Source organism: Ooceraea biroi, chromosome 13, assembly GCF_003672135.1.
Source record: "Ooceraea biroi isolate clonal line C1 chromosome 13, Obir_v5.4, whole genome shotgun sequence".
NCBI classification, from domain to species: Eukaryota; Metazoa; Arthropoda; class Insecta; order Hymenoptera; family Formicidae; genus Ooceraea; species Ooceraea biroi.
The window spans coordinates 2,337,786-2,361,571 of NC_039518.1; the positions used below are offsets into that span (position 1 = coordinate 2,337,786).

Sequence of the window (23,786 nt, forward strand, 5' to 3'; positions counted from 1 at the left end):
AGGTGTTTTGCAAAGAACGAAACGAATGGTAATCTGATGGTGCCAGGTCTGGCGAATATGGTGGATGTGGTAACGCATCCCATCCAAGCTGCAACAATTTTTCACGAGTGACCAAACTTGTACGTGGTCTAGCGTTATCATGGTGAAACACAACACCTTTGCGATTCACCAATTCTCGACGTTTCTGTTTGATGGCATCGTTTAATTTATCCAGTCGACGACAGTATACGTCTGAATGAATGGTTTGATTCCTTGCAAGCAGCTCAAAATACACAGTCCCACCAGACTGACAGCATAATCTTTCTTTGGTGAATATCTACTTTTCAAGTGCTTCGAGCAGGTTCATCACGCTTGCTCCACGATCTTTTTCGTTTGACGTTGTTGTAGACGATCCATTTTTCGTCGCCTGTTATCATACGTTTCAAAAATCGATCATTTTCCTCACGTTTCAAAAGAGAATCGCAGATGTCAATACGCTTAGTGAGATGAATTTCTTTGAGCTCATGTGCTACCCAAATATCGAGCTTACTAATGTATCCAAGTCGTTTTAAATGGTTTTCACCACTCGATTTCGATATGTTAAGATTCTCAGCAATCTCTCGTGTCGTTAAACGCCGATTGGAATCGATCAGTGCCTTTATTTTGTCATCATCAATTTCGATTGGCCTTCCTGAGCGTGGTGCATCTTTCACATTAAAATCTCCAGATCGAAATTTAGTAAACCAATTTTGACACTGCCACAGTTTTAAAGCATCTTCGCCATATATTGGGTTGGCCTAAAAGTAATTGCGTTTTTTTTTATATAAATAAAAGTCGAATTTTTCATGGGAAGCAAAAACTTTATTAAACAATATATTGTCCATTTTGTTTGATTATCTTTTGCCATTTTTCAGGCAACGTCATGATTCCGCGCTCAAAAAAGTTCTTATCTTTTTCAGCAAAAAACAATTCCAACAACGATTTGATATCCTCATCAGCAGTAAAGCTTTTACCATTCGAGGTGTTTTGCAAAGAACGAAACGAATGGTAATCTGATGGTGCCAGGTCTGGCGAATATGGTGGATGTGGTAACGCATCCCATCCAAGCTGCAACAATTTTTCACGAGTGACCAAACTTGTACGTGGTCTAGCGTTATCATGGTGAAACACAACACCTTTGCGATTCACCAATTCTCGACGTTTCTGTTTGATGGCATCGTTTAATTTATCCAGTTGACGACAGTATACGTCTGAATGAATGGTTTGATTCCTTGCAAGCAGCTCAAAATACACAGTCCCACCAGACTGACAGCATAATCTTTCTTTGGTGAATATCTGCTTTTCAAGTGCTTCGAGCAGGTTCATCACGCTTGCTCCACGATCTTTTTCGTTTGACGTTGTTGTAGACGATCCATTTTTCGTCGCCTGTTACATACGTTTCAAAAATGGATCACTTTCCTCACGTTTCGAAAGAGAATCGCAGATGTCAATACGCTTAGTGAGATGAATTTCTTTGAGCTCATGTGGTACCCAAATATCGAGCTTACTAATGTATCCAAGTCGTTTTAAATGGTTTTCACCACTCGATTTCGATATGTTAAGGTTCTCAGCAATCTCTCGTGTCGTTAAACGCCGATTGGAATCGATCAGTGTCTTTATTTTGTCATCATCAATTTCGATTGGCCTTCCTGAGCGTGGTGCATCTTTCACATTAAAATCTCCAGATCGAAATTTAGTAAACCAATTTTGACACTGACGCAGTTTTAAAGCATCTTCGCCATATACATCAGATAACTTTTTGAGCTTGTACAGCGTTTTTCCCTTTTCGGAAGTAATAAAACAAAATATGAGGAAAATGTTCTTTTTGATTTTCCATTTTGAAATCGACGGCAAACAAACAATTGTTAACGAAATCGTGTACTTTCTTTTTCTAAAACAAGCTTGAACTGTGAGTTGTTAACCTACATAATGAAATTGCGGTTTAGAATGAAGTTAGTTACATTTCAAGACATGTGTGTCCATCTATTGGAAAAAAACGCAATTACTTTTTGGCCAACCCAATAGTTTGTATACTGTCGAGTGTTTATTTATTATAAAATTCTGGCATAACTGTACAGTGTTGCGGATGGAAAATTTATATAAAAGCATAAAAAACATAAATGCTTTTATATAAATTTTCATCCGCAACACTGTACAGTCATAGGCACAGAGATTGTGACACTTTTTTTAAGGAGTCAGAATTTTATAATAAATAAACACTCGACAGTATACAAACTATATAAATAAATAAAAAGTTTACAAATGTTAAATGTATATGTTTATGTCTCATTATACATATACGTATACCTCCAAAATATAATAAAACATAATAAATCATTATTTACATAATAATTTAATATTTACATAATAAAAAAATATAATGCAAACACAAAGAAACAAAAATCCGAAGAAAAAAAATTATCACAACTCGGTCTCGAACCCAACTTGCGCGGATGGCAAAATGCGAGTCTCGCGCTTAGCCACTGGACTATCGCGCTTCACACCGAATTGTAGCTATTCATGGTATTCATGGCGCCTCTAATATTTAGGACTACAGGAAATGTGCCCGTGGAGGCTGGTGGCCGCTCTCAGGTTTCTCTCTGGTAGAAGATAGAACGAACGATAGCAAAAGTTTATGAAATACAAACAAACCTAATCAAATGTTAAATACAATACGCACAATGGAATTATATTTATTTATTTATTTACAAGATTACAATGCAAGTCGTTCGTACATTCGTGAACCTGAATAGGTAATAAACATTACAATGCAGTGCCATTGCTTTACCGCTGATTCTTTTTTTATTATTTTCTTTTTATTACTCATAACCTAAAATATAATATACTTGAATATAACGTTTTTTTTTAAATTATGACAACTTAAAATATCCAAGATATTGCATTCTGTCATAGGAAACAGGCTATTAAAATACTGTTTCAAATTTTTGTTTTTAGTTTCAACGAAAACAGCTTCTAAAGTGGCAATGAAATCGGAAGATACCTAATGACGTTTATGACGACATGGCTTGCACTTGGCTACATCGGATTTTGCTACTTGGAGTTTACTTTACAGGATACTACCTGGACTTTGCTATACCAGTAACAAAGTGATGTCAGAATGCCTAACAACTTACATGGGAGGTAAATTATTCCTTCTAAAGGAAATCTACCTAAAATCTACCTACAGGAAAATTACCTAGGAACGGGCACAAATAATGAATAATATTTTGCTAAAATATATGCTTGACGTACTGTCCTTACATCCTGCTGTGTTGTCATTTGCACTCATTGCTAGGTAATATGATCGCGATCATGTCTATTAGAGTCTGTTTTTATTGTCTACCGTCTCTGTGATTTGCTAATTTATTGCGAAAATCGTAAAACACAATACAGGACTTTATGGTCATCTTAATTCTCTCCACATTCGCTATATATTATTATCAAAAACTGTATATACTCTTTAAACAAATTAAAATAACAGAGTAAAAATGATTCCATAATTAGGAATAGGAATAAATAAAGTACGAAATATTTTTTTATTTACCATCAGTTAATAGTTTAATATATTTTAAGCAAATATATTTCCCAAATTCGAAAAGTTACAGCCATTGGCTGGCAGAGAACCTTCATCTTGCGCACATCAACCTCCCGCTCGGTACGATGTCTTCGTCGTCAGCCTCGTAGCCAGACAAATTTACGGCTTTGTTACTATTCAATTTCCCCCTGAACAGTTCTTGCCATTTCCAGAAAGGGCTACGTCTTCTCCGAACACATTTACGCAGGTACACTTGTCTATTGTCTACCTGCCCATGTGCTTCGTCTCGCTTCCACGCGCTGTTGTTCAACCACAACTCGACCTGATCGTTCTTATCTTGGACCACTGATTGACTGATCAAACTGGTGATACTATCCTCCAATGTCCAGGAGGCCTCGGAACACGGCTTCGTATCGTTCGAGATGCCGCGAGATGCGAGAGCCGCAAGCTCTTGCGGTGGTAGGGGCGTCGATGAATAGCGCGGAGCGTTGTGCTTGAAATCGCTGGAAAAGTCTACGTCCCCGTCTCCCTCGAAGTCCGAGACATTTACCAAGTTCGGCAATTCTATCCTCGTGTCATCTTGATCGACGTGATCCACGTGGCTGTTAGAGATCACGGACGAACCGTTCGTCGCGTCCACACGCTGCGCGGGCTTCTCGTCCTCGTCTAGGATGATGAAGTTGGACCTTTTGTCCGTCACAGTTTTCTTCATCTTGTTCGACCCTGTCTCGATGAACCCTATGTTCAAACCGCAGCCGCAGCTGATAGTCTCGAATACATTTTCCTTGTGGGAAACGAAGGATTCGAACTTCCTCTTTGTTATATTTCTCTCTTTATTTACATTGTCATGCGAAGTACCAAAGCTAGAACTTGAGGGAGTATTACACCGCACATCCACGCGCTGCGCAAATTCTTCAGCTTTCCTGGCAGACTTCTTGTTTGTCGGGTACTTCCTGGCACTTTCGTTTACGTCGACATTCGTTATGTTGAAGGTATCATAGCTAGGAATCGCAGACATTTTATAGAACATTGCGTTCCCGCTGTTGATTGCTGTAACATCGTTCAGCTTTAATTTCAATTTTGATCCTCGGAGCTTGTTAGATCGAAAGGCGGAGCTATCCGTGCTGTCAGCTTCTTTTGCTTTGAGACTGGACGATCCGTTCGACTTATTGTTGCACGACTGTAAAAATTGTTGATAATGTTAATGTTGAAATTTTGTCACATTGCATTTCATGTATTGGGTGAGTGCAAAAGTTTTGATGGGTTTCTCATAGATGTCGTAACTGATCCAGTTCTACGGCAGCACTTAGAAATTCGTAGATGTATTATATACCGTTTAAAAGGTAATACTTCTAGCTATCGTTATAAATGGGAATTGGCTTAATTTATTAGGGGTGTGATTTAGTTTTGAGGGTGTTTTTGCTCAAAAACGCATGTATTTAAATATGATAATGAATGAATACCTTAATCAAACTATTTTCCTTCGTTTTCTATAACTTTTTCCCATCTTTCTGGCAAGAGATGGATTCCACCACGATAAAATGACTCTTCTTTTGAGTCGATCCATTCGTCGACGAATTTTCGCACTTCTTCCAAATTATCAAAGTGTGTATCCTCTAAAGCGTGTTGCATCGACCGGAACAAACAATAATCGCATGGAGCAATGTCCGGAGAAGACTTGCCATTCAAGCTCTAATAGTGTTTGTTTCACTGATAACGCAACGTGAGGTCGAGCGTTGTCCCGAAGAAGAATCACTTTCCGTCGTTTGCTCGCAATTGGTGGTCGTTTTTCGTCCAATGCTTGCTTCAACTTGTACAATTGGTGTCGATAACGATCAGCCGTGACAGTCTCGTGCGGATTTAACAGCTCATAGTACACTATCCCACCAAATACAGAGCATTACTTTTGAACCGTGAATATTGCGTCTCGGAGTGGACGTTGATGGTTCGCCTGGATCCACCCATGATTTTCCGCGTTTCGGATTATCAAAATAGATCCACTTTTCATCCCCAGTAACAATCCGAGACAAAAGACTCTTCTTTTTTGCCCGGCGATCAACGAAATGCAAATGTTCAAATGGCACTTTCCGATAATTGATGTCGAACCCATTTCCCTTCCTTCTGAATTTTTCCCATTTCATGTAAATGTTTGGCAACTGTTGTACGATCAACATTTAATGCTCTGGCAAGAGATGGATTCCACCACGATAAAATGACTCTTCTTTTGAGTCGATCCATTCGTCGACGAATTTTCGCACTTCTTCCAAATTATCAAAGTGTGTATCCTCTAAAGCGTGTTGCATCGACCGGAACAAACAATAATCGCATGGAGCAATGTCCGGAGAAGACTTGCCATTCAAGCTCTAATAGTGTTTGTTTCACTGATAACGCAACGTGAGGTCGAGCGTTGTCACGAAGAAGAATCACTTTCCGTCGTTTGCTCGCAATTGGTGGTCGTTTTTCGTCCAATGCTTGCTTCAACTTGTACAATTGGTGTCGATAACGATCAGCCGTGACAGTCTCGTGCGGATTTAACAGCTCATAGTACACTATCCCACCAAATACAGAGCATTACTTTTGAACCGTCAATATTGCGTCTCGGAGTGGACGTTGATGGTTCGCCTGGATCCACCCATGATTTTCCGCGTTTCGGATTATCAAAATAGATCCACTTTTCATCCCCAGTAACAATCCGAGACAAAAGACTCTTCTTTTTTGCCCGGCGATCAACGAAATGCAAATGTTCAAATGGCACTTTCCGATAATTGATGTCGAACCCATTTCCCTTCCTTCTGAATTTTTCCCATTTCATGTAAATGTTTGGCAACTGTTGTACGATCAACATTTAATGCTCTGGCAAGAGATGGATTCCACCACGATAAAATGACTCTTCTTTTGAGTCGATCCATTCGTCGACGAATTTTCGCACTTCTTCCAAATTATCAAAGTGTGTATCCTCTAAAGCGTGTTGCATCGACCGGAACAAACAATAATCGCATGGAGCAATGTCCGGAGAAGACTTGCCATTCAAGCTCTAATAGTGTTTGTTTCACTGATAACGCAACGTGAGGTCGAGCGTTGTCACGAAGAAGAATCACTTTCCGTCGTTTACTCGCAATTGGTGGTCGTTTTTCGTCCAATGCTCGTTTCAACTTGTACAATTAGTGGCGATAACGATCAGCCGTGACAGTCTCGTGCGGATTTAACAGCTCATAGTACACTATCCCACCAAATACAGAGCATTACTTTTGAACCGTGAATATTGCGTCTCGGAGTGGATGTTGATGGTTCGCCTGGATCCACCCATGATTTTCCGCGTTTCGGATTATCAAAATAGATCCACTTTTCATCCCCAGTAACAATCCGAGACAAAAGACTCTTCTTTTTTGCCCGGCGATCAACGAAATGCAAATGTTCAAATGGCACTTTCCGATAATTGATGTCGAACCCATTTCCCTTCCTTCTGAATTTTTCCCATTTCATGTAAATGTTTGGCAACTGTTGTACGATCAACATTTAATGCTCTGGCAAGAGATGGATTCCACCACGATAAAATGACTCTTCTTTTGAGTCGATCCATTCGTCGACGAATTTTCGCACTTCTTCCAAATTATCAAAGTGTGTATCCTCTAAAGCGTGTTGCATCGACCGGAACAAACAATAATCGCATGGAGCAATGTCCGGAGAAGACTTGCCATTCAAGCTCTAATAGTGTTTGTTTCACTGATAACGCAACGTGAGGTCGAGCGTTGTCACGAAGAAGAATCACTTTCCGTCGTTTGCTCGCAATTGGTGGTCGTTTTTCGTCCAATGCTTGCTTCAACTTGTACAATTGGTGTCGATAACGATCAGCCGTGACAGTCTCGTGCGGATTTAACAGCTCATAGTACACTATCCCACCAAATACAGAGCATTACTTTTGAACCGTCAATATTGCGTCTCGGAGTGGACGTTGATGGTTCGCCTGGATCCACCCATGATTTTCCGCGTTTCGGATTATCAAAATAGATCCACTTTTCATCCCCAGTAACAATCCGAGACAAAAGACTCTTTTTTTTGCCTGGCGATTAACGAAATGCAAATGTTCAAACGGCACTTTCCGATAATTGATGTCGAACCCATTTCCCTTCTTTCTGAATTTTTCCCATTTCATGTAAATGTTTGGTAACTGTTGTACGATCAACATTTAATGCTCTGGCAAGTTCTGAAGTGGATTGTGTTGGATTTTCGTCCAATAATGCTTGCAAATCTGCATTTTCAAGCTTTCTTGGTTGTCCCGAGCGTTCTTTGTCCTTCACATCAGTATCACGACTTTTAAAGCGTCTAAACCAGTATTCACACGTCTTAATTGATGGGGCAGAATCACCATAAGTTTCCACAAGAATTCTATAACCGTCAGCCGCAGTTTTCTTTTGATTAAAAAACAAAAGCAACGCATGTCGAAAATGCTAAAGAGCTTTCGGTAGTTGCATTTTTACGATGATACAAACACGACTGTTATTGCATCTATCGCTATAATGCTACTGAATGTCATGGATAATGTCAACACCGTAAGAAAGAACAGTTATCGGAAACAGCTATTGGAACAAACTGACACTACAGCCATCTGTTGCAAAACCCTCAAAACTAAATCACACTCCTAATAAATCAATTTTGTTGTTTTAGAATACAATTGAAAATGAATATTGATACAATTCATTTGCGTGTAATTATGATGTACGAGTTTCGGAGAGGAACACGCATTTCGGATACCGTAAAAAACATTTGCTATGCGGTTGGACAGAACGCTGTGTCGATTCCAACTTGCGAAAGATGGTTCGCAAAATTTAAACGGGGTGATTTTAATCTTGAAGATCAGCCACGCTCCGGTCGGCCTTCTGACATTGATGACGATATTGTGCGCAATTTAGTAGATACCAATTCACGAATTTCGACACAAGAAGTTGCTGAGAGATTAAATGTTAACAGATCAACCGCATTTCGACATTTAAAAAAACTTGGATACAATTTAAGGCTTGATGTTTGGGTGCCACTTAATCTGACAGAAAAGAATAAAATGGACCGAGTCTCTATAGCTAATTCCTTGCTTGGCCGATTAAAAACCGATCCGTTTTTGGATCGATTAGTAACGGAAGACGAAAAATGGATCCAATACGACAATGTGGAACGGAAACGAACTTGGAGGAAGAGTAATGAAAGATGTCAGCCAATGCCAAAGGCCGGTTTGTATCCTCGGAAGGTTATGATCTCAGTATGGTGGGATTGTAAAAGTGTGCTCTTTTATGAGCTGCTATCTGTTGGCGAAACGATCAATTCTGATAAGTATTGTCAACAATTGGATAATTTGAAGGCAGCAATTGAAGAAAAACGTCCGAGTTTGGCCAAACGGAAAGGCGTTATGTTCCATCATGGTAATGCTAAACCCCATACTTCGATGCAAACGCAACGCAAGCTCAGGGAGCTAAATTGGGATCTTCTATTACACCCGCCGTATTCTCCTGATATTGCTCCATCCAACTATCATTTGTTTCGATCGTTACAAAATAGTTTGAATGGTAAAAAATTCGCTTCTTTTGACGATGTACAAAACTTCGTTTCTTCATTCTTTAACGAAAAGTCGGCCACGTTTTATGACAGAGGCATACGAATGCTACCAGAACGTTGGCAAAAGATAATAGAGAACAATGGAGATTACTTGACGAATGAATAAATCGTTTTGCATTAAATTACTCAGTCTATTTTTCTATCACGATATCCATCAAAACTTTTGCACTCACCCAATAATATCGTATTTTATATTTATTTTAACGTTGCGAAAAGGTAAGGGCTGCATCCGGGCATTACGAAGAATTTTAATAACATTTCTTACTTCCTGAATAACTAATTTAAATAATTGATTTTTTGAAAACAAATAATATGTATTTTAAGTGCACTCTCTGATTTATAATGTAAAGTCACGCATATTATAATTGTAGATTTACTTTTATTTAAATTGGCAATTTAGAAAACTAAAAACTTGTCTTTACGTTATTTAATTTAACTTTTTGATAATTTTATCGAGTTTTTCTTTCATTTATTTCATAAGTAGTTTCTGTTGACATCGTATTATGATTTGATATGAAAGTAAGACTATATTTAAGCTAAGGCCTATTGTATAGTATTCACAAATATTTTGGTTTCAAGCGTTCTCTTACTCGCTGTCATTCTTCGTAGAATAAGGAATACTTTCGATGATTCCAGTTATCAATCTGAACTTTAGTTTAGACACACACGCCTTCAAATATATTTGAATTTATTTAATTACTTTCAACGAATATAGATCTTATTTGTAAATATAATTTTGCACTATAAAAAACTCTTTCCTCAATCAAAAATATGTATTCGGCACGAAGTTGCGTTGTAAATAAAACGGATGTGTGCCAGTCGCAATTTTAAAGTTTATATCTTCGTGAATAATACATATAAATTAATAATTAAGTGAAATAAAATCGATAATAAACTCACAATAGTTATGCTGTCGAGATACCTCTGACAGGACATCTCAAATTGTTTCCAAAACCACGTGTGATGCATCGTCTTGGAATTTTTGCGATTTACTGACAGGTAAAAAGCTTTTATTTATTTTATTTCTGTCACTTAATGCTTCTAGTCCTCTGTCAGTTTGAGTCTTCCGGATGTTTCGATACCATTTCGTTACCTAGATCAGACCAGACTAAATAAACGGCACGCGCGTCTGTACCTTTATACCTTTCTTATCGTGGATCGCGGGTGGTGCTTTACGCTACACTGACCAATCATCGATAGGCTGTGGGACGGCTATTGGTGCTTTGAAAAAGGGATCCACCTCCTAAGACTTTCCTAAATCTTCCTTTCGGATCGCAGATGGCTGCATGTATTCGAATAATTCGATTTGGAAAGATATACGAGCTGTAAAAATATTCATTTAATAACTTTAAGGGATCCGTGTATGGGAATGTTATTTCTAAAGTTCAAACAGGTTTTACCGATATTATAGTGTTGCATTGCTAACTTTTTTTAAAAAATACTATCAATCGCGCCTTAGAGATTTTTATTAACTGTCGACTTCTTATAGAGTCAAAATCAATTTATTTTTTTTTTATGTGAAATGTATAATTTTAATTATAAATATCTATTATGCTAGCACTCGAATTTTACTTATATCTATCACTTTATCCTTAACATTGGTATCACCATTACTGTAATTTGCATATCAACGTTTGACAACGATATTTTTTGTGTTTTTCTTTTTACCAGGCTCGACCTGATTAGGAAATATCACAATGAAAGTCGTTCTCTATGCGATTCTCTTAGTAACTATCTCTATTTTAACAGTTAAGTGGAAGCGTTAAAAGATTATGAGCCAATGCAACCGGATAATACACATACAAATCAATTTAATTCCTTGGGTAAGCATCTGCTTGAATTTAAGCATTTGCTTCAATCACTGAAAGCAAGATTAATAATATACGTGCGTTTACTCTCTCTTTCTCTCTGAGTAATGTATATTTATAAACTCAAAATTCAAAAATTTTGTTAGTTAAGAAAGGTGCGCGTCTCTCATGCTGCAGAGGAATTTTCAATGTTAACACAGGAATAAATTTTTATCAATATAAATTATAAACATAGTATTGCATATAACAAATAAATATATAAATGTAATATTTCCAAACGGAATTTAGAAAACTATCCAAATTATTTACAAATCCAGGAGAATAAAATCGTGAAATATGTAACATGTAATTCAATAAGAACTTAATAAATGATTTCCTCTTCCAATGCAAATTAGACTTGTAATTTCTTTCCGCAAATCGTACATTGTAAAATATCTTCGTATCAAATCCTCTGCACAAGCATCATATTAGAATCTAAATCGTACTTTCAAAGCCTTGATATCTACATATTGTACCTGTATCAGGTACTGCGGACAAAAGGACGGTGAATATTTTCAAGCACGATACTTCCGAAAATATTTTGTAGAACATCAGCTTTTTTCCTTGTTCACATCAGGATAAAAAATTATTTGCAACAGCAGGATCGCAATTCATATATACATACATACATACACACGTATATTGTATGTATGTATATACAGGGTGTTTCCCCTAACTGTAGCACTTAGAATATCTCTGCTTCCTTTGATGATATGAAAAAAGTCAAAGGACGAAAATTGTTCGATTCAAAGAGACTAGTACTCTGGTAAGAAAATTATTTTTTTTAATGTGACCTTTCACAAGATATCAAGGTCATGAACATTTTTTTAAACGAGATGGTATATTTTCCTTAACGTAATGATGTAGCTTGTAAAAAAACAAATTCAACCATACAGAATATGTTGACCTTCAAATGACTTTGAACCACAAAAATCACGTTTAGGAAAAGAAACTCTATTTATTGTATGTATAACTACAAAGATATACCTTTTTTACAGATGTTCGAAATGATCACCGTTTACTTCCATACACTTTCGAATTCGATGAATAAACGATTGTTTTACGTTTTTGAGAGATTCCGGAGTAATTGCGGTGCACGCACGCTGAATTCTTTCTCGCATATCTTCAGGTGTTGTCGGAATATCGCGATAAACTTCATGTTTTAGGTGTCCCCGAAGAAAAAAATCAAGAGGCGTAAGATCTGGTGATCGAGCTGGCCAAGAAATTCTTCCACCACGTCCAATCCAGCGATCAGGAAATGATTCGTTCAGTATGTTCCGTGCAAATGAAGTTTATCGCGATATTCCGACAACACCTTATATCTTTGTAGTTATACATACAATAAATAGAGTTTCTTTTCCTAAACGTGATTTTTGTGGTTCAAAGTCATTTGAAGGTCAACATATTCTGTATGGTTGAATTTGTTTTTTTACAAGCTACGTCATTTCGTTAAGGAAAATATACCATCTCGTTTAAAAAAATGTTCATGACCTTGACATCTTGTGAAAGGTCAGATTAAAAAAAATAATTTTCTTACCAGAGTACTAGTCTCTTTGAATCGAACAATTTTCGTCCTTTGACTTTTTTCATATCATCAAAGGAAGCAGAGATATTCTAAGTGCTACAGTTAGAGGAAACACCCTGTATATGTAGCATTTTCTTGTACAGTAATCTCGATATACGCAATTATTTCTTTCGATACTAATTCGATAAAGATCTCTCGATTATTTCAGTAATACATGGCACTATATACACATACACCGATAGCTTGGTATAGCCGTAAAATGTAAAAAGATCTCTGTACTTTTAACAATACATAAGTCACTGTATCATTCGCTGTATAATTAACTAATATTCCTTCGTTTTTAGCAACAGAGCTAAACACATACAAACAAGAATTAACAAATTAAATTTACACGCCTTTCATCGTTCATCGTAATATCGTTATAAATGCTAGTTGTTGAGTGAGAACAAAATTTTTGGCAAGTATATCGTGTTCTAGCATTTTTTCCATGTGAATTTTTGAAATAACAAATTAATATCGTACGTATACATACATTTCTAATAAGATAATATAGTTAAAATCAGACGTAATGTGCTTACGATTTGCGTTTAATACGATATTTAATATTTCATGTTCTTTTCTTTACATTTGTCCACCTTTAACAGTATTTTCAAAAAATGTAAGAAATATCAATTGGAAATTGTATATATTTTATACACACTATATCACAAATTTGGATTGAGAGAATTCCTTCTAGAGTTTTTCTTATGCAAAATTACATTTTTCATATTTCCCTGAATAAATTCCTTTGAACAGAATCTTCTCGGGAATCGTCTACGAAGACTTTCGTTCTTATACAGAAACACAGTAGAATTTTGAACATTAAGCTTCTAGGAAATCCATCAGAAATCTCTTTCTAAAATGAATACAAATAAATATCATTAAAACTATATCGATTGATGAGCAAGCTGCTCATCAATGATCCTTTTGAGTAAAAATCATTAAAATTCATTATTGCATCCATCAAGCAATTTCGAGCAACATAAAACTATAAATATTGATAAAATTTAGGAGAGCTGTCCCCTCTAGTTTCATTTTATTAATAACGTAAGAGTTTGACATTTGCCACGTTAAATAATTAAATAAAAAAAAAAAATTTCTTGCTGTTTAAAATTTTAAATTTTAAAAATCGCGCCAATACACAATATAAATATAACCCAATACTTAAACGCTGTTTACAATACTTAACACTGTTTTAGTAATTTTATTCGTCGTTGTATTAAAATTTTTGATAATTTAAATATATATTTTCCACTATGTTTGTGACAAAACATATCCGTATTTATAAAAAAAAATAAAAAGAAATAAAAGAAAGCAATAAAATCTTATGCAGTTACGTAACAATAATACATTCTTACGATGAAAATACAATTCTGATAATAAATGTACTTCATTCATATAAAACAGATACATACAAATATAATTTGCTGCCAGTTAAAATCTGTAACGTGGAGAGATTTCTCGCGTATCGCGTGTGATGTGCATACATACATACATACATACATACATATATATATATATGTATGCACACGCGCATACAAGGCGTAATTAAATAATATCATGTAAAATACGCTATATTTACATTAGAAAATAGGATAATGCCGCATGTCGACAACCAAACAGATGATGAAACAACAGAAATATAAGAGTTTAGATGTGCGAAGAATATTTTGTATTCAATCGGAGAGATATCACTTCCCCGATCGATTATTAAATAAGGATAAAATGTTGATTATTGTAAGAATAATACGGACGATCCTGTTCAAAGGTGTCGGATTTAAGACAATAATATCTTGCTCCACCGTGATCCTTCCTTAAAATATGAATATTAAGGTTTGTCTATAGAAGCATCTTTTATAATGTCATCTTTAGTGATATTTTGGTTCATTTGGTCGTTCTCGTACTCCACAAAGTCGTCGAATAAACTTGGCCACGCTTCCGCGTCATCGTAAGCGCCAAGATCGTCCCCGATGCTCTCGGCGAAGTTCAGAAACATGTTCCAGGTGTCCCTAGGTATCCCCCGGACATCGTGGCATTCAAGGAACTTCAGCCATCTCGTGAGGAGCGGCGGCTCGCGTATCGTGAAGACGAGTCTCCAGAGGACGATCGCCATGTCGGCCGGTAGAATCCTCTGGCCGGACACCACGTCCAGGCCAAATCGGAATGTGAATCGATAGAGATCCTTGAACAAATCACTATTAACCGTCAGTTCCTGAACGATCTCGGGCAGCCGGGCCTGTATACCGCGTATACTGTCGACCTTCATCGCCTTTAATCCCGTGATAAATTCGTGTCGAGTAAATTGGCACATCTGCTCCGCATTTAGCTTCCACGCGAGCACCAGAACTTTAAACTCGTCCGGTGACAGCTGTAGGTCTTCACAAAGTCTTTCTATACCGTCGGCTAATATTACATCTTCGTGAGGATCCTTGAAAACAAAACATACAAAGATATTAGTCATCATAGCACGTAATATTTTATTAGGAGTGTGATTTAGTTTTGAGGGTTTTGCAACAGATGGCTGTAGTGTCAGTTTGTTCCAATAGCTGTTTCCGATAACTGTTCTTTCTTACGGTGTCGACATTATCCATGACATTCAGTAGCATTATAGCAATAGATGCAATAACAGTCGTGTTTGTATCATCGTAAAAATGCAACTTCCGAAAGCTCTTTAGCATTTTCGACATGCGTTGCTTTTGTTTTTTAATCAAAAGAAAACTGCGGCTGACGGTTATAGAATTCTTGTGGAAACTTATGGTGATTCTGCCCCATCAATTAAGACGTGTGAATACTGGTTTAGACGCTTTAAAAGTCGTGATACTGATGGGAAGGACAAGAACGCTCGGGACAACCAAGAAAGCTTGAAAATGCAGATTTGCAAGCATTATTGGACGAAAATCCAACACGATCCACTTCAGAACTTGCCAGAGCATTAAATGTTGATCGTACAACAGTTGCCAAACATTTACATGAAATGGGAAAAATACAGAAGGAAGGGAAATGGGTTCGACATCAATTATCGGAAAGTGCCATTTGAACATTTGCATTTCGTTGATCGCCGGGCAAAAAAAGAAGAGTCTTTTGTCTCGGATTGTTACTGGGGATGAAAAGTGGATCTATTTCGATAATCCGAAACGCGCAAAATCATGGGTGGATCCAGGCGAACCGTCACCATCAACTCCGAGACGCAATATTCACGGTTCAAAAGTAATGCTCTGTATTTGGTGGGATAGTGTACTACGAGCTGTTAAATCCGCACGAGACTGTCACGGCTGATCGTTATCGACACCAATTGTACAAGTTGAAGCAAGCATTGGACGAAAAACGACCACCAATTGCGAGCAAACGACGGAAAGTGATTCTTCTTCGTGACAACGCTCGACCTCACGTTGCGTTATCAGTGAACAAACACTATTAGAGCTTGAATGGCAAGTCTTCTCCGGACATTGCTTCATGCGATTATTGTTTGTTCCGGTCGATGCAACACGCTTTAGAGGATACACACTTTGATAATTTGGAAGAAGTGCGAAAATTCGTCGACGAATGGATCGACTCAAAAGAAGAGTGATTTTATCGTGGTGGAATCCATCTCTTGCCAGAGCATTAAATGTTGATCGTACAACAGTTGCCAAACATTTACATGAAATGGGAAAAATTCAGAAGGAAGGGAAATGGGTTCGACATCAATTATCGGAAAGTGCCATGTGAACATTTGCATTTCGTTGATCGCCGGGCAAAAAAAGAAGAGTCTTTTGTCTCGGATTGTTACTGGGGATGAAAAGTGGATCTATTTCGATAATCCGAAACGCGGAAAATCATGGGTGGATCCAGGCGAACCGTCAACGTCCACTCCGAGACGCAATATTCACGGTTCAAAAGTAATGCTCTGTATTTGGTGGGATAGTGTACTACGAGCTGTTAAATCCGCACGAGACTGTCACGGCTGATCGTTATCGACACCAATTGTACAAGTTGAAGCAAGCATTGGACGAAAAACGACCACCAATTGCGAGCAAACGACGGAAAGTGATTCTTCTTCGTGACAACGCTCGACCTCACGTTGCGTTATCAGTGAACAAACACTATTAGAGCTTGAATGGCAAGTCTTCTCCGGACATTGCTCCATGCGATTATTGTTTGTTCCGGTCGATGCAACACGCTTTAGAGGATACACACTTTGATAATTTGGAAGAAGTGCGAAAATTCGTCGACGAATGGATCGACTCAAAAGAAGAGTCATTTTATCGTGGTGGAATCCATCTCTTGCCAGAGCATTAAATGTTGATCATACAACAGTTGCCAAACATTTACATGAAATGGGAAAAATTCAGAAGGAAGGGAAATGGGTTCGACATCAATTATCGGAAAGTGCCATTTGAACATTTGCATTTCGTTGATCGCCGGGCAAAAAAAGAAGAGTCTTTTGTCTCGGATTGTTACTGGGGATGAAAAGTGGATCTATTTCGATAATCCGAAACGCGGAAAATCATGGGTGGATCCAGGCGAACCGTCAACGTCCACTCCGAGACGCAATATTCACGGTTCAAAAGTAATGCTCTGTATTTGGTGGGATAGTGTACTACGAGCTGTTAAATCCGCACGAGACTGTCACGGCTGATCGTTATCGACACCAATTGTACAAGTTGAAGCAAGCATTGAACGAAAAACGACCACCAATTGCGAGTAAACGATGGAAAGTGATTCTTCTTCGGGACAACGCTCGACCTCACGTTGCGTTATCAGTGAAACAAACACTATTAGAGCTTGAATGGCAAGTCTTCTCCGGACATTGCTCCATGCGATTATTGTTTGTTCCGGTCGATGCAACACGCTTTAGAGGTTACACACTTTGATAATTTCGAAGAAGTGCGAAAATTCGTCGACGAATGGATCGACTCAAAAGAAGAGTCATTTTATCGTGGTGGAATCCATCTCTTGCCAGAGCATTAAATGTTGATCGTACAACAGTTGCCAAACATTTACATGAAATGGGAAAAATTCAGAAGGAAGGGAAATGGGTTCGACATCAATTATCGGAAAGTGCCATTTGAACATTTGCATTTCGTTGATCGCCGGGCAAAGAAAGAAGAGTCTTTTGTCTCGGATTGTTACTGGGGATGAAAAGTGGATCTATTTTGATAATCCGAAACGCAGAAAATCATGGGTGGATCCAGGCGAACCATCAACATCCACTCCGAGACGCAATATTCACGGTTCAAAAGTAATAGTGTACTATGAGCTGTTAAATCCGCACGAGACTGTCACGGCTGATCGTTATCGACACCAATTGTACAAGTTGAAGCAAGCATTGGACGAAAAACGACCACCAATTGCGAGTAAACGATGGAAAGTGATTCTTCTTCGGGACAACGCTCGACCTCACGTTGCGTTATCAGTGAAACAAACACTATTAGAGCTTGAATGGCAAGTCTTCTCCGGACATTGCTCCATGCGATTATTGTTTGTTCCGGTCGATGCAACACGCTTTAGAGGTTACACACTTTCATAATTTCGAAGAAGTGCGAAAATTCGTCGACGAATGGATCGACTCAAAAGAAGAGTCATTTTATCGTGGTGGAATCCATCTCTTGCCAGAGCATTAAATGTTGATCGTACAACAGTTGCCAAACATTTACATGAAATGGGAAAAATTCAGAAAGAAGGGAAATGGGTTCGACATCAATTATCGGAAAGTGCCATTTGAACATTTGCATTTCGTTGATCGCCGGGCAAAAAAAGAAGAGTCTTTTGTCTCGGATTGTTACTGGGGATGAAAAGTGGATCTATTTTGATAATCCGAAACGCAGAAAATCATGGGTGGATCCAGGCGAACCATCAACATCCACTCCGAGACGCAATATTCACGGTTCAAAAGTAATAGTGTACTATGAGCTGTTAAATCCGCACGAGACTGTCACGGCTGATCGTTATCGACACCAATTGTACAAGTTGAAGCAAGCATTGGACGAAAAACGACCACCAATTGCGAGCAAACGACGGAAAGTGATTCTTCTTCGGGACAACGCTCGACCTCACGTTGCGTTATCAGTGAAACAAACACTATTAGAGCTTGAATGGCAAGTCTTCTCCGGACATTGCTCCATGCGATTATTATTTGTTCCGGTCGATGCAACACGCTTTAGAGGATACACACTTTGATAATTTCGAAGAAGTGCGAAAAGTCGTCGACGAATGGATCAACTCAAAAGAAGAGTCATTTTATCGTCGTGGAATCCATCTCTTGCCAGAGCATTAAATGTTGATCGTACAACAGTTGCCAAACATTTACATGAAATGGGAAAAATTCAGAAGGAAGGGAAATGGGTTCGACATCAATTATCGGAAAGTGCCATTTGAACATTTGCATTTCGTTGATCGCCGGGCAAAAAAAGAAGAGTCTTTTGTCTCGGATTGTTACTGGGGATGAAAAGTGGATCTATTTTGATAATCCGAAACGCAGAAAATCATGGGTGGATCCAGGCGAACCATCAACATCCACTCCGAGACGCAATATTCACGGTTCAAAAGTAATAGTGTACTATGAGCTGTTAAATCCGCACGAGACTGTCACGGCTGATCGTTATCGACACCAATTGTACAAGTTGAAGCAAGCATTGGACGAAAAACGACCACCAATTGCGAGCAAACGACGGAAAGTGATTCTTCTTCGGGACAACGCTCGACCTCACGTTGCGTTATCAGTGAAACAAACACTATTAGAGCTTGAATGGCAAGTCTTCTCCGGACATTGCTCCATGCGATTATTATTTGTTCCGGTCGATGCAACACGCTTTAGAGGATACACACTTTGATAATTTCGAAGAAGTGCGAAAAGTCGTCGACGAATGGATCAACTCAAAAGAAGAGTCATTTTATCGTCGTGGAATCCATCTCTTGCTAGAAAGATGGGAAAAAGTTATAGAAAACGAAGGAAAATATTTTGATGAAGGTATTCATTCATTATCATATTTAAATACATGCGCTTTTGAGCAAAAAAAACCCTCAAAACTAAATCACACCCCTAATATGTATGATAATTCTTATTATTATAATTCTCTCTCTCGCTCTTTGATCTTTAATTTCACTGATTATAAAATATAGTATTGTTTCTACAATTTGTCCTTGACAATGTTTTTTATCCTCTGCCATATAACTTCAAGAAATGAATGCACATTTTGGAAATGAACATGTCTTCTATATTCTGCGTACCTTATATTGGTCGAAGAGTGCGTTCCGCTTGTTCTCCGACGGTTCCTTTTGCTGCTTAGGTCCAGCGGTTAAACTGAGACCCGACGACGTACCGGAGCGTCCCAACGGCGGCAATCGCGCGTAGAATCCTCGTGATAAGCGTACGTTGCTCTGTACACCAGGTACAGACCCACAATTATCCGAACCCACGCTATTGAACGTAGATAGCGTGCTCATGGACTTCTTGTTCCCGTTCACGTGTGTTCCGGACACAAAATGACCAGATTGTTGGCAAGAATTTGGGAACAGACCTTTGAGTTCCATTGTTTCTAAATCAAACGTAGCAAAGTAAGGAAGAAATCCATTAATTGCATTTGGATACAAATACGAACGGACCGAAAGCTCAATTTGTACTGCCTCGAGCAAGGTAGCGGCATTTATGATTTCACCACATATAATGCAATAAATAATAATAATAACAATCGATTTTGACATAGTAAGCAAGTCGCTGCACTTACCGTCTTTCTGCTCCAAAGAAATCGATTGATCAGTATCGGTTGATGGTGAAAGTGGCACCTTGAAGCACGAAAAACAGTTTCCCATTGATGCAGACCGTACTTGACATCAAAGATGATTATCCCATGCATCAGTAATTCAGTCTTAGTTTGGCAGTCTTGATGGAAAGCTGGGGGAACAACGATACCTATGTATCAACGTACACACACACACGTCCGTCCGGGCGTGCAAGCATCATCATCATTCTTTTTTTCTTATTTCTCATTACCATTAGTACTCCATTTTAAATCCGACGTTTCTGCCTCATCATGCGATTGACTAGTGACAGATAAGGACCCGCTTCTAACGTAAACAGATACGTGCCGCGAGATTCGGACAGCCATTCGCGAGGAATCACCGAGAAACGCCGAGGGAGAAGCGGAAGCAGGAGAAGAGCGATCGGAAAACCGCGAGACGAACGGCGTGTTACGTTCTCTCGGGGATTCGCGCGAGGCGCCGCGACGCGGGACCGTTCCTCGGTTCCTTCGGATGCGCCGGGAATCCTCGACCATGGGTAATCTCATCCATGATTCCGTCAAAGCAAAACCGCCGTCGAGAGACGTCAAAACCAAGCGCTCGCAGATCAGGCGGCAGAGAGGGGGAGGAGTCGTGGCGCGGAGAGGGGAGGGGCGGAGGAGACGGGGCGCGGAGAGGGGAGGTGGGGGGAGGAGACGGGGCGCCAGAGGGGAGGGGAGGAAGAGACGGGGCGTGGAGAGGGGAGGGGGAGGGGCAGAAATGAGTCACGCGCATGAGGAACCGTACACGAGGATAGGCCAGGCGCGTGGACGCGAGAGCGGAGGCTAGCCGGCGGGTCTACCTTATTATTAAAGACGGTTCCTCGGTCGATCCGGATGTCAGTGGTAGCCTCAGCCAAGACCTGCCGTGGGACACCTCGCCTCGGCTGCATTCATGTATCCTCCGCAGCAGCGAGGAGGAAGAGGGACGTTGCCGAATGTATATATGTATATATATATGTGCGTGCGTGCGTGTGTCGCGGAGCCGTCCGAGGGATCAGCAGGACGCCGCGCTGTCCCCGATGTCCCCGGACATTTTTCCTACGCGAGGACGAGCTCCCGGTGGTGGATTCCGGTTCCTGACGCAACGTGCCTGCGTCATTTGCGACGGCGCTGTAACCTCACGCGTCCGTCCGACATCGGCGGCGACGGCGGGCTCGTGCCAAACGTGCCACGTTCATCCGCGATCGCGGCCGCGGCGCTCGACGCAACTGACACAACACACACACAGTTACCACCAAGCGATCGTTCCGCGAAAACACCACGGCGAGGACATTCCTCGTGCTGCAGGGCAGCCAACGGAAGGGCAGATCCCTTGGATTCGATACTGCACTAGGACTCCGCACTAGGACTATTTGTTTCGCGCACAATGACGCGTGTGTGCACTGAGGTGCATAAATGAAGTCCCTTTTCGGTGTAGATAGGTGTAAAGTCACTAGATTGACAAAGTACCGCAATCCGTGGTAAAATACGTGGAATAAAAATGGCGTTGGAAGTGTATTTAGTGCAAACATGCAACTTATCAACACACTAAGTGCAATTCTACGAAGCAGCGTTGCGTTGTGTCTCCATTGAGAAAGGGTTACGTATTGTGACAGATGTGAAGAGAACATAATTGTGATGAAAACACCGTGCAGTTGGAATTAAAATGGCGGACGATTGCGGTACTTTATCTATCTAGTGACTTTAGATAGGTGCAGGTAAGCGCGCCATCTGCAGACTGCATGCAGAGAGAAGCCTGAGAGCGGTCACGCTCGCGTTTTAACTGTAACGCCTCAAACGTGGACATTGAAGTGATTGAAGTGATTCTGTCTTTATTGCTCACTGAATATTGAATAAAGATAGAATGACGCCGCGAGCGTTGGGAGCGTCAAGTGGAACGCATATGTCCACGTTTGAGGCGTTACAGTTAAAACGCGAGCATGACCGCTCTCAGGCTTCTCTCTGCTTCATGGCGCGCCTACTACCCAAAGACCGAACGCATGTCTGTATACTATTAATCATAGCCAATAAAGAAATTAAAACTAATACAAATAACTGAGACAATTATATATTAATGTTACAATTTTTAACTTAACAATGTAACTGCAATATACATATACGCCTGTTATATCGCAATTACATTATGAATTAAGTGAGAAAATATGTATAACATTGATGTTATGCATATAATTACAACTTTGTGCTGTAATAATTAATTATAGATACATAATATATAATATATAATAATTATATTACAATACATAATATAATAATTATAATTATATAAATTATTACAATAAATTATTTTTATATAATTACAATTATTATACAGGGTGAGTCATGACTTACCGGACACCCTGTCTAATTATATAAAAGTAATTTATTGTAATAATTGATATAATTATAATTATTATATTATGTATTGTAATATAATTATTATATATTATGTATCTATAATTATTATTTCAATACACACAAAGTTGTAATTATATATAACATCAATGTTATATTTTCCCACTTAATTCATAATGTAATTGCGATATAACAGGCGTGTATGTATATTGCAGTTACATTGTTAAGTTAAAAATTGTAATATTAAGATATAATTGTCTATAAGTTATTTGTATTAGTTTTTTATTAATAACTTTTTAATAAATAATTAGCAGCTAAACTTTTTTGATTACTCGAGGAGAGGGTCCAGACAGCACAAGGATGTCCTAAGGACATCCGAAGAACATCCAGGACGTACATGTGTGATATCCTGAGGATATCCCATTTTAATCCTCGGATCTCCTCTGGATGTCCCGAGGAAGAGGAAATGATAGCCGTATATGATCCTCTGGAATATCGAGGGAAATCCTATGAAATATCCTAAGGATTTCTATAGGATATGTTTGGGATATTATTCGTACGTTTCAAGGACGAAACCCATACAGCACAGAAGCTCCAGGGGACGTCGCAGGGACGTCCACAGGATATATGTCCTAATTGATTTCTATGCTGTTTGGGTATTTATCAATTCTATATATCAGTGCCTCAAAGATAGACAGAGTTAAGTCACATTTTTGTAAAAAAATAGATTTTTATATTTTATGAATTACTCTCTAAATTTCGTGTAGTGGAATCTCACTCTTTTGGAATGAGATATCACTTCAAGCAATAATGATTTCAAAAGAAAAGAAGAAGAAAAGAGTACTGGATCGGTTTTCCGGATGGTTATTTATAAGGTGATAACGCAAATGTTTCTTGCGAGAACGTCACGCCTGGCCTGGCCATCTGTCGGTCGCTTGGTGAATTAGAGGCGGGAATCTCAGGATATCCTGGATGTGTTTAGGATAATTTTAGGACGTTATAAGCTATCTGACATAATATAGACAGGCCATATATTTTACAAACATCCTGTGGTTATCCAGTGGATATTTATGGGATATTTATATTTTATTACAATATTCAAAATTTCTAATTATGTTAAATATTCT

At 38.9% G+C, this 23,786-nt stretch overlaps 3 protein-coding genes across 4 annotated transcripts; 1 reads left to right on the forward strand and 2 right to left on the reverse strand.

Annotated features, from left to right (window-relative positions):
* Positions 1-2,876: 2,876 nt before the first annotated feature.
* Positions 2,877-11,659, reverse strand: LOC105279586. Its single transcript, XM_011339453.2, has 2 exons — positions 10,058-11,659; positions 2,877-4,733 (listed from the first exon to the last, which is right to left on the reverse strand). The coding sequence occupies exons 1-2, from the start codon at positions 10,124-10,126 to the stop codon at positions 3,645-3,647; spliced, it is 1,158 nt and encodes a 385-aa protein (XP_011337755.1). The 5' UTR covers positions 10,127-11,659; the 3' UTR covers positions 2,877-3,644.
* On the forward strand, positions 3,073-10,151 carry LOC105279585 (histone-lysine N-methyltransferase SETMAR-like). The gene is made up of 2 exons (XM_020031729.2): positions 3,073-3,159; positions 8,219-10,151. Exons 1-2 carry the CDS (start codon positions 3,137-3,139, stop codon positions 9,261-9,263), a joined length of 1,068 nt encoding a protein of 355 aa, XP_019887288.2. The 5' UTR covers positions 3,073-3,136; the 3' UTR covers positions 9,264-10,151.
* Positions 11,660-13,098: 1,439 nt separating the features above from the next.
* Positions 13,099-21,703, reverse strand: LOC105279584 (DCN1-like protein 3). Of its 2 annotated transcripts, none has more exons than XM_026974515.1 (4): positions 21,129-21,703; positions 20,275-20,441; positions 19,778-20,085; positions 13,099-14,996 (listed from the first exon to the last, which is right to left on the reverse strand). In XM_026974515.1, exons 2-4 carry the CDS (start codon positions 20,357-20,359, stop codon positions 14,397-14,399), a joined length of 993 nt encoding a protein of 330 aa, XP_026830316.1. In that variant the 5' UTR covers positions 20,360-20,441; positions 21,129-21,703; the 3' UTR covers positions 13,099-14,396. The 2 variants fall into 2 exon arrangements, with proteins under 2 accessions (XP_026830316.1, XP_011337753.1); XM_011339451.3 differs by lacking the exon at positions 21,129-21,703 and adding an exon at positions 20,541-20,917.
* Positions 21,704-23,786: the final 2,083 nt, after the last annotated feature.

Coding starts and splice junctions, on each gene's coding strand:
- LOC105279584 (XM_026974515.1), bottom strand. CDS start 20,359: ATGGGAAACTGTTTTTCGTGCTTCAAGGTGCCACTTTCACCATCAACC. Junction 20,086..20,274: donor TTCTTTGGAGCAGAAAGACG/GTAAGTGCAGCG, acceptor CGTTTGATTTAG/AAACAATGGAACTCAAAGGT. Junction 14,997..19,777: donor CACTCTTCGACCAATATAAG/GTACGCAGAATA, acceptor TTTGTTTTCAAG/GATCCTCACGAAGATGTAAT.
- LOC105279586 (XM_011339453.2), bottom strand. CDS start 10,126: ATGCATCACACGTGGTTTTGGAAACAATTTGAGATGTCCTGTCAGAGG. Junction 4,734..10,057: donor ATCTCGACAGCATAACTATT/GTGAGTTTATTA, acceptor CAATTTTTACAG/TCGTGCAACAATAAGTCGAA.
- LOC105279585 (XM_020031729.2), top strand. CDS start 3,137: ATGCCTAACAACTTACATGGGAG. Junction 3,160..8,218: donor CCTAACAACTTACATGGGAG/GTAAATTATTCC, acceptor TTGTTGTTTTAG/AATACAATTGAAAATGAATA.